This window comes from Perognathus longimembris, chromosome 7, assembly GCF_023159225.1.
Source record: "Perognathus longimembris pacificus isolate PPM17 chromosome 7, ASM2315922v1, whole genome shotgun sequence".
Lineage (NCBI taxonomy): Eukaryota > Metazoa > Chordata > Mammalia > Rodentia > Heteromyidae > Perognathus > Perognathus longimembris.
The window spans coordinates 9,092,957-9,103,383 of record NC_063167.1 but is presented as its reverse complement, the minus strand read 5'-3'; the positions used below and the strand labels follow the sequence as shown (position 1 = coordinate 9,103,383).

The 10,427-nt window shown below is 61.5% G+C and overlaps 1 protein-coding gene across 3 annotated transcripts in view; it reads right to left on the bottom strand.

The window, feature by feature from the left end:
• Positions 1-4,397: 4,397 nt before the first annotated feature.
• The window catches only part of Kazn (kazrin, periplakin interacting protein), a 57,143-nt gene continuing 51,113 nt past the window's right edge, over positions 4,398-10,427 (bottom strand). Inside the window, exons 7-8 of one of the 3 annotated variants that reach the window (XM_048350278.1) lie at positions 7,606-7,656; positions 4,398-6,716 (exon numbers count right to left, since the gene is read on the bottom strand). In XM_048350278.1, the coding sequence (XP_048206235.1) occupies positions 6,549-6,716; positions 7,606-7,656 (219 nt within the window). In that variant the 3' untranslated portion in view covers positions 4,398-6,548. Of the gene's footprint in view, positions 6,717-7,605; positions 7,657-10,264; positions 10,407-10,427 lie in introns of those variants that run through there. The other 2 variants (XM_048350280.1, XM_048350279.1) reach the window with 2 other exon arrangements.

The following is a 10,427-nucleotide window of genomic DNA, read 5'->3' as shown; positions in this document are numbered from 1 at the left end:
CCCACGGTCGGGCTAAGGCCTGGCCCCCACTGCAGGGCCAGCAGGGCCCCGGCGTCCTGCCCATCCTGCAGCCGGGAGAGCCTCGGGGCCCGGCCCCGCCCCCCTCCCCCAAGCTGCTGCGGTGAGGGACAGCAGGCCCCTGGTGGACAGCCACCCTTGGGGGACCAGGCTGGAATGGGGTGGTGCCCCCTACAGGCTGGCATGTCACCCGGGACCCTCTAAGCCCCCAAGGGAGTGAAGACGCTCCCCGGCTCTGCCTTCATCAGATCCAGGCTGTCCTTTCTGTGCTGCCCGGGGCTCGAGCTCCCTGCGTTGGCCCCCTGACCTCAGTCTCCCGGAAGCCCCCTCCCTGCCTGCCACACTCCACGTTTCCTGCGGCGACAACTTTCCAGGCTGGTGGGAAAACCCTAAGAAGAGATGGAGGGGGTGGGGGAAACTGCAGTTACCGGAGCAGTTACTGCTTTTCACAAAGCATACAAGAGCTGGGGACATGGCTCAAGTGGCAGAGTGCCTGTCTTGCAAGGTCCTGAGTTCAAACCCTGGCTTGATTAGCTTGGGCTGCTGCATAGGAAGATGCTCTCTCCACCCCCAAACGCAGAGGTGAACCCTCCTTCACCTTCGTCGCGCTATCATCACAGCGTTCCCATTTGGGAAGTCCTTCTTGGAGTCTAATTTGCACTGGAAACCCATCTTTGCCAGGATCTCACATCTCTGCCTTTTTGCTGACTTGTTTTCCTAGCGGGCTCACCCTCACTGGGTCGGCCTGAAGGCTGACTCCCCAGAGAAGCTAGGCGGTCTTCAGGGCAGAGGACCCGGGACAGCAAATCAGCTCTCAAGCTAGTACGGAGTGCAGGCCAGGTAGAGCTGGGGGCGGGGCTTCTGGGGGCGGGGCTGTGAGGGGGCGGGGCTCCTGGGGCTGGGGCCTCTGCCCTTCCTGCTGAGTCTGCTCCACTCGGCCTCTCCAGGGGCCTCCCTGGGATCCCCGGGGTTCCTAAGCAGGAAGGGGGGGGACAGGGCGCCCCGGCTTCCTCAGCCCCCTCCCGGAGGCCAGCAGATTCTGCCGGTTGAACGGTCACGACAAGTGTGGTTTGGGCAGTTGTGGGGTTTGAACTCAGGGCCTTGCGATAGCTCTAGCTCGGCGGGTGCTCTACTGCCTGAGCCCCGCCCCCAGCCCCTCACCTGAGGTCACGGGGACTTCCTGTGGCCCCCAATGTTAGGAAGGGGGTGTGCCTAGACATCTGAGAAGCTGGGAATGCTGGGACTCGAGGGGCCCTGAGAGGCCACGCACGGCCCACCGACTCAGTGAGAGGAAACACTGCTAAGCGGGCGCTGGGGGCTCACGCCTGTCGTCCTAGCTAACCAAGGACACTGAGATCTGAGGATCACGGTTCAAAGCCAGCCCAGGCAGGAAAGTCTGTGAGACTCTCACCTCCAAAGAACCAGCAAAAAGCCACAAGTGGAGCTGTGGCTCAAGGGGTAGAGCGCTAGCACTGCGCAAGAGAGCTTAAGGGACAGTGCCCAAAGCCTCGAGTTCAAGCCCCAGTACACGCGCGCGCGCACACACACACACACACACACACACGCGCGCGCGAAAGGTCTCTGGTCAATTAAGTCTGGGAATCACTAGATGGGGAAGAATGATTTTCTTTTCAGTAGTGCTGGGGATCAAACTCAGGGCCTGGTTCATAGGCTAGGCACTCTACCACCGAGCCCGGCCCAGCCCATTCTTTGCAGTACTCGTCAGAGGCCCAGCAAGGGAGCGTGGTACGTCCACCTCCAAGCCATGTACCACGTGTCCCCCGCTAACTATGATGGCCGGGGGGCGGGGCGGCCTGGCTTCCAGGTGGGGCTCAGACACAGGTGCCCTGCTCGAGGCCAGCCTCCCTCCCATCTCCAGCCCTGGGCACGGGTGGGGTGTCGCCCAGAACTCTCCCCGCCCTCGGCACCTGTCTCCTAGGCCTGCCACGGCCCACGGTGAGCCACCTGTGGGACTTACCCAGCTCTGCCTTCGCCCCATCCCAAGGACCGGCCTGCCAAGTGCCATGACCGGCCGAGTGACATGGCCCTCACCATGCTCGCCGTCACCCGACCGAGATGTCCGTACTCGTTCTCAGCCCGCTGTAGAGGTGGGGAAACTGAGGCTCGGCCACTTGCTTCAAGTCGCAGGGCCTGAACAGTGTGCCCAGAATCTGCCCTCAACGCTGCCCCCACCGCACCCTGGGGAAGTGGTGACTGGGGTACTTACTGTCCCGCAGGGGCTGGCTGAGGCTCGCGGGGACGCCCTGCACGGTGGCCCCTGGAAGCGCTTCTGAGAAAGCACCTACTGTGCTGGGCTAGGGACGGCAGGAGCCTCAGGGCCGGGCCCGGGCAGCAGGCCATGTCTGCGGCTTCCCATCATGACTTGCTTCCTATTTAGGGCTCCTCCCCCCGGTGCCACCTGGCCTTAGGTCAACGCTGGCCCAAAGCTTGCTAGGCAGAGCATGGCGGTGGGAGGGGCGTGGAGTGGGAGGGGCCAGGGATGACGGACACCTCTCAGAATCCAGGCCCCGCCCAGGCCTAGCGCCTGCCTCCCCCACGGCCTGGCCGCATGCCTCTAGAGAAGTCAGAAACCTTGTCTGTGCCTCCACTTACTGCTGTAGGCTGCCGCTGGAGGGGACGGCTCCCTGCGCTCTGCTCTTGCTTGGCTCTGTCACTCAAGGCTGGAGCCTCCCCCCCTTGGGCCTCAGCGCCACTCCTGGCTTTGAACAGCCGTAGCTAGGATGGTAGGCATGGCTGCGGCGCGTGGCTTCCTGCTGTTGCAAGGTGGTACAGCGCCTCCCGGCTCAGGGGACCAGGCGGTTCCCGCTGCCCCCGGGGTGACCACCCTCCCACAGCTGGGGTGGACCAGGGCTCGGAGGGCGGCCATGCAGCTCTCCCTCTGCCACATGGGGGGCGGGGGGAGAGACCCCATCACAACGCAAAGCAGCTCTGCGCTGCATGGACTGGCCAGCGGGGTCGGGGCAGAGGCCTTCAAGCCAGGCCCCCCCCCCCCCCCCGAGACACTGACTGAAGCTGCTTGCCCCCTCCCTGCCTCCCTGCCCCGATGCTGGGGTGCAGCCAGACCCCTGGGCTCGAGACCTCGTCTTTTTGATCCCTGGTGGACCCTGGTTTTCTCACTGCTCACAGAGGCAATTGGGAGGGTTAATGCTAGCGCAGGGCCGCATCCGTGTTTAATACATGTTAGCCATGATTAATTATGGTTAGGATTGTTAACTGTTACCGGTTGCGCTGGTTGGAGCCTGTCAGCAAGGGTGGGAGGGAACTTGGGGGGGCCTCATACTGTCCCGCAGGACACCCTCACACAGAAGCCCGGAGAACGGCACTTTCCGGAGCCAATCAGTGGCCAGAGCCTGGGCAACGGGAACTCTGAAGCCCTGGACGGCCTGATGCCTAAACCTGGACCATTTAGAGCAAGATGAGAGAAGATCCTTCTTGGGGAGATACCGGGGTGGAGGGTGTAACTCAGTGGTAGAACATGCCACTTCAGTACAAGCGAAGCTCAGGGCTCGGTCCCCAGCACCACCGATAAAAATAAAACTTAAAAAGCACGAAGGAGGCCTAAAAGCCTCGCGTGGAGCTGGACGCAGACGAGGCGATGCGGTTGTTTGCAGCGCACAGAGCGATCTGAGCCACTCAAAGGCTCTTGATCGATTAGTGATGCCTGCACGGGGCCAGGCCTGGGCTGTTCCTAGCATAAACGTGTCTGCTTCTCTCAAATTAGCCCGGCGGTTCCCAAGCCTGGCTGAGAGTCAGGGGAGGATTAAGGCCCGCTGACAAGCGTGGGGCTGGGGGAGTGCGGGGGGTGGGGGACTCACGGTTCCCTACAGCCCTCAGCGTTCCTGACCTCCACCCTGCGTACCCCGAGTCCTGACTGAGACACTGGGGGAGTCTCACTTGGGTCCTGTGCCGGGGGAGACCTCGTGGGGCTCAGGAAAGCCCGGCCCCCGTTTTCCGTCATCGGGAAGGTCCCCGGTCTCCCTGGCTTCTGTCCCTAGGGAGGATGCACAGCGTCCCAGCTCTGGGCCGAGCGGGGCGGCGGGAAGGGAGAGGAAGCCGGGCGTGCGGGGCGGCAGGCTGCTGGGCCCCCCCCGGGCCCGGGGGGGGGGGGGGCCCTGGGCGCCGCACCTCCCCCAACTGGGAAGGGTGGCAGAGACAAGAAGTTTCCGGAAGGCCACCCGGCCCGGCCTCTCTCTGGGCCCAGCGTCCAGCCAGCTTTCCTCAGCCCCTCCCGTCACCCCCACTCAGGACCCAGCCCTAGAACCCCCAAGGACGGGGGTGGGGGGGTGGGGCACCTCCCAAGGCGCAGCCTCCCCGCCCTGAGTGAAATGGAAACAATCAAATCACATAGAATTCGGTCATATTTTAAAATAAGCTTTATTTAGATTTTTTTTTAATATTTTATATTTGGATCCATGCCTTTGAGAAACTTTTCCCACGGGAAAAGGTTATTTTCATCTAACGTTACCCATAAGTCATTTGCTATTTGACGTAGTTCTCTTAAATAAATCATCCTTTGTAACTTTTAGAATTACCCCCTAATTTATAAAAGCTGAAATGAAAAGGAACTACTAAGTTATTACCAGGAGTGGTCGTAATCTTACTTTGTGAAGTGTATGGGGGGGGGGGGGGAAACAAAACCCATAAAAATAAACAGCAACCGCAAGGAAAAAAAAATATATCATGGGGTCTCGGAAAAGTATTTCCTAAAAATCTCTCTCGATCGTCCGTGCCGGCGGGCTTCACCAGCCAGCGGCTTAGCAGGGAAGCCTGGCCACCCGGGGCCCGGCTGGAGGAGAGCTGACCGGTGCGGGCTCTGGGTCTGTTCTATGACTGGGGACCAAGGATGCTCTTTGTTCTAAAGGCTCCCGCCTCTGGAGATCTGCTTGCTGCTTTCTAAGAGGTTGGAAGGCTCTACCGTTAGTAGACTCGGCCACTACGTGTGCACTGAGCTGTTAGTCATTCGGGGTGAGTGCAAAGGGGGTCGCAGGTGAAGACACAAGGAAGCTGTGGGCGCGGGGGACCTGGCCGGATGTGCCCGGTTCCCCTGCAGCCCGGTGTTAGATTGTACACAGCTCCTCCCCTCCTGGAGCCTCTCGGGGGGACCCAGTGCTGCTCCCCCAAAGCCTCATGGGAGACTAACACTGCTTCCCGGATAGGAACAGGCACCCACCAAACCCTCCTCTCCTGGGGGGGTGACAGGCCCAAGCTGCCAGGACAAGCTGGAGGCCCGGGCCCAAGGATCCCGAGAGGCAAAGCGTGGTTAAAAGAACGCAGGTTGGCCACGGGTGCACCCAGGCTCGCTCTCTCTGGGCTAAGCCTCGCTCTAAAGACAGGCCCACCCGAGGGGGGACTGTGAGGGTGTTCACTGTGCTCATGGAGGCCATGTTCTGGACAGCAGACAAACAGAGAGAGAGAGAGAGAGAGAGAGACTGCAGCCAGAGGAGACGGGGTAGGAAGGAGGTGGGCAAGCCTGGCATGCACGAGCAGCAGACAGGAGAGACAGACAGGAGAGGACAGACAGAGCAAGCTTGGCCACCCAAGGGCCCGGTGCCGGCCACCCTCAGCTCTACCTCGCACAGCCGGGCAGTGGTGCGAGCACAGACAAAAGAGAAGTGAACAGAAACGCCCGCCTCCCACCCCACCCCGTGGAAAAATATACAATCCGATATTTAAGTAATAATTTAGATAGAATATGTTTTTCTGCATTTGTGCAAATAAATTAAACGAAACCACTTTCTTTTTTTCTTTTTTTTTTCCTAGAAAGAAACAAACTGCAAACACAATTTAAAAACAGGCAGGCCATTAAAAAAAGAGCCCGTTTGACTGGAACAAATGCAGCCAGGCCCCCCCCCACCCCGGCCCCTCCGCCGGGAGCCGGGAGCCGGGCCGGGCCCTCGGGGCTCAGTGGAGCCACCTCGTCCTGACCGCGATGGCGGGTGGCGGCATAGCCCGAGGACGGGGTCTGGTCCCACACGCTCCCACGTGGGGTGGTGGTGGGGGGGGGGGGCGGGGAGCAGGGCGTCAAGAACCAGACCCCATCCCGGGGGAGACAGGCCCCCTGGGGGTCTTTGGGGGAACCAGGTGGACGAGGGCTTTGTTATTTACAAACAACACAACAGTCCTTCAAGTGTTCAAGTTTCATAAAAAAGGAAGAGGAGGCGAAGAGGGAAGGAGAGAGGAGGAGGAGAAACCGGGAAACCGAAACGAAACGAAAAGAACATGGAAAAAGAAAAAAGAAAAAAAAACAAACCCAACAAGAGTAACAAACACAACCGCATCGCGGCAGACGACAGCAGAGCGGACGTGGCCACGCGCGGTCCGTGGTTATGTACATCGGTTACAGAGACGGCGGCGCGCGGGGGGAGGGGCCCCACGGCGCCAGGCGCTCGGCCACGCGCCCCTCCCCCGCCCCGCCCCACCCGCCCCGCCCGCCCGCCCGCCCAGGCACACTGGCTCGCTCGTCCACACGCACAGACACGCCCGCGGGCGGCGGGCGCAGGGCGGGGCCATCACCAGTCCGCGTCCTCCTCTATGTAATAATCGGGGGCGGTACCATCAAAGAGGCCCGGGTCGAGGGACTTCCGCTGTTTCCCTCTGGCGAAGACGCGGGAGATGGAGCCGAATCCCATCTTCTCTTTCTTCTTTTTCCGTTTTTGGTCTTCAAGGTCCTCGAGTGACTGCAGGGGGGGGGGTGGGGGGGAGGAGAGGAAGGACACGAAGGAACAGAGGTGAGCTTCACTCACGGGGCACACGGAGGGGCTGGGGGGAGGGCACGGGGGGGTCGGGGCTGGGGCCGGCACCCCAGGGTCCTTCCTGCCTCTCCCCTCGGGACAAGAGGCCCCTCGCACGGCCACGCGCCTGTTTGGGGCACACGATGGGCACCCGAGAGCCTGGGCAGGAAGCAGAGCTGGCTGCGGGGGGGGGGGGGGGGGGCGGCAGGGGCCGGGGAGCACGGACGGCCCCGGCTTCTCGGAGCCCAGCCCCCCCTTGTCCAACGTGGGGACAGTGACGACGACGGGGGTGGGGGGGTGGGGGGCGGGACCGTCAAGCTGCCTGGCCTTGCTAGGGGCCGAGCATGGCACCTGCCCCCCCCCCCGTCCCATGCACCCTACAAAGACATGTGGGGGTATGATCCGGCTGAAGGACGGGGTGCGGACTGGATTAGACCAGGCTGTGACCCCCGGGGCCCCTGGGGACTCCAGGCACCACCCCACCACCCCGCCTTTGAACCCCCTTCCCTAGGGGACCCCAGGACCAGGGAGGCAGCCCCCAAATTCAGGTCCCTTGTCTTCCCCGCTCCCCACTCTGATAGGGGAGTACTGAAAACGCTATAGATGGGCACAGCTCCAACAGCAAGGGGCCCAGCGAGAAGGATTCGGGCCACAGGGCCGGGCACAGCAAGCCCGGCGCCCCCGGTGGGTCTGCAGGCAGAGCCCGGCCCGGGGGGGGGGGGCAGTGCGAGGCTCTAGTCCTTCCGGGAGCCCTGGGAGGGTGAGGGGGTGGGCCGAGGTACGGGGAGACGCCAGAGTCCCGCTGGGGTGCAGGGAGGACCCGGGGCGCACCTACCTGTACAATAGGGTTGTGCAGGTTCTTCTGAACTGGGCCGGGACTGTCGCCCTGTAGCCAGAGGAGAGGAGGATGAGAGGGCAGCCACGTGGGTCGCGGGGGGGGGGGGGGGGGAGGGGCCGGGGTCCCGGGACGCGGGGGAGGGGCCTTCCTGGAAGGCCGCCACGGCGCGGCCTTGGGGGGCACCCTGCCCCGTCTCCTAGGTGCTGACACTGGGGTTTGGGGTTCACCAAGGTGTGACCGGGCCGAGTGAGCCCAGCTGACCACTGTTCGCTTTCAACTCAACCAACAACCCGGCCGCCCGTGGCTTCCGAGCATGTCCACGGAACTGGAGGACGGGTTCCACGCAGCGTTTCTCACGAAGCCTTTACTAGAAGCCCGATATTTAAGTAATAATCTAGATAGAATATGCTTTTCTGCATTTGTGTTTCCTCCACAGAGCGCGTGGGGGCGGGCAGGACCCCGGGTGGCTTACAGGGTCCCCCGGCTGCCCACCAGGGCAGCGTTTGGTGGGGGGAGGGGGTCCCACGGGGGGGGGGATCCTACCCACAGGACTGAGCTCTGCCCTCCTTTCCCAGAGTCTCAGCCAGCCTTGGGCAGGGAGGCTGTTCCCAGACTGCTGTCATGCACTGCCCTGGCACGAGAACGAGGCGTTTAAACAGTGGGTGACGGCCACAGGCTGCACCCCATCCCAGAATCCTGCCGCCCCGTGGGGATCGCAGAAGGCATTGCTAGGGAGACTCCTGCTGGCAGTTTCTGGAATTGCAGGCATAGTACCCATCGACCCCCGTCCCCCACTCTTTCATGCCCTAAGAGGTGGCCAGAGTTGTGCCTGACAACAGAGGGTCATCTAGGGACTGTCTCCCAGCTCTTTCTAGTTTTCCTGTTAAGATGGGGGGCAAAGTGTGGGTGGGTGCTCAGAGTTTAGATCTGGGCCCCCTATGAAGGTGAGTGGCTTGGCCAGCTGTACCCCGGGGAGGACCATCCGGGAGAGAATGGAGCCGCGAGCATGGGCATGCAGACGCCGGCCAAGGCCAACGGGGGCCAGGGGGCGGGGCAGGGACTGGACCCGCCTCAGACACCGCACAGGAGGCGGGGAGAGGGCCCCCTGCGGGGCCAGGAGCGTTTCAGCCCTCCAAGCCGCCTTGGGCCGCCAGGAGAAGGTAGAATACAGTCCCCGGGAACATGAACTCGTCTGCCATGTGTGGGGAAGTTACTGGGCGTCTGGCTGGAGGCTGGGCCTCTGCACCTGCACAAAGCCAGCTCCGGGCCCTTAGGAGCAGAGAACTCTACGTCAATAAAGCCCTGACACTAGCACCCTCTCCAGAGGGGGGCGGGGGGACAAGAGCAGGACATCGGCTTCCTTTACAGCCTCAGTAAGGAGCAATCTCATCTGGGAGTGAGGTGCCAGGCTGCAAGCGGCCTCTACTGCCCTGCCGTGGGCTGTGAAGGTCCCTGTCTTGGGGACCCTGCCCCCCCCCCCCCCGCTCCGGCCCAGCTCTTCTTAGGAGTCTTTAGTTTGTCAGCTCTTATTGTGAACGGAAATAAAGTTCCCATCATGCTTCTTCTTCTATAAGAGTTTTCTTTCCTTCCTTCTTTCCTTTCTCTTCTTTTCATCCCCCTCCCTCCGGGGCCTGGGTGTCCCTTAGCTCTTTTTGCTCAAGTCTAACACTCTTATCACTTGAGCCACAGCTCAAATGAGCCGTTCCTCTAGCTTTCTCTACCCAGGCTGGCTTCAAACTGTTATCCTCGGGTCTCAGCCTCCTGCGTAGCTAGGACTATAGGCAGAGACGGCAGTCCCCAGCTAAGTGACTGATTTGCACCAAGCGATTTCCCCCAGATTCCTTCTGAACTTGCCCAGGATAAGCTCAAATTGCTTGAGTTTTCGAGGGAGACAATCCTGTTGCTGGCAAGGACTGGCTTTGTTCTGTTTTCTCGTGTTTGCCCTTCATTTTCCTGCTTAACAATGCCATATTAATTGCAAGATTTTTTTTTTGGGGGGGGCTACTGGGGATTGAACTCAAGGCCTTATGTTTGCTCAAGTTTCTCACACGTGGCTAGTGCTCTACTACATGAACCACGTCTCCAGTCTGCTTTTTTGTTGGCTAATTAGAGATGGAATCTCATAGACTTTTATGCCTGAGCTGGTCTTGAACTGCAATGTTGTGGATCTCAGCTTCCTGAATAGCTAGGATTGTGGAGCCCCTCAGTCATCAGCCATGTGATGGAAGCCATCGGTCTGGGTGTCGTGTGTGACCCCAAGTTCATGTCCCGGAAGCTCTGTCCTCTCCGCCCCCCCCCCGGGGTGCTGTCAGGCTGATGGGGGTGGGGCGGTTGTGGGGTTAGTCAGTCACTTACACCAGCACACACCCACGAGTGGTGAAAAGAGCGAGGGAAGGAAGCAAGTGAGAACAAACTCACCGATGCCGAGGCCCAAGCCACTTGGGCCCCGACTACAGGAAACTAAGCTCACACGCTGCGCGGACAGCACGCCCGGGGAAGAGTGGCAGCGGGCACTCGAGGGGACGGGGCGGGGGTCCTGGCTGGCTCCCACGGTCCCAGGGGAGGCCCACCCAGCCCGGGCCCAGGGGTGGGGCGGAAGTCCAGGCTGCACAGCCCCCGCGGCCGGCCTGACCCAGGCTGGCCTTCCTCGATCTTCCTCACCCTCCCGGCCTCATCTTTCTCTCCCCACATCCACCGCTTCTCGCAAAAGGAGAGGACAGAACGGGGGACGCGTTCGCCACAGGGCTCCCTGGGGGGACGAGAGGAAACAGCGGGGTGTCTTCCCCTGCCCTCCCTCCCTCCCTCCCACCGAGGCAGGG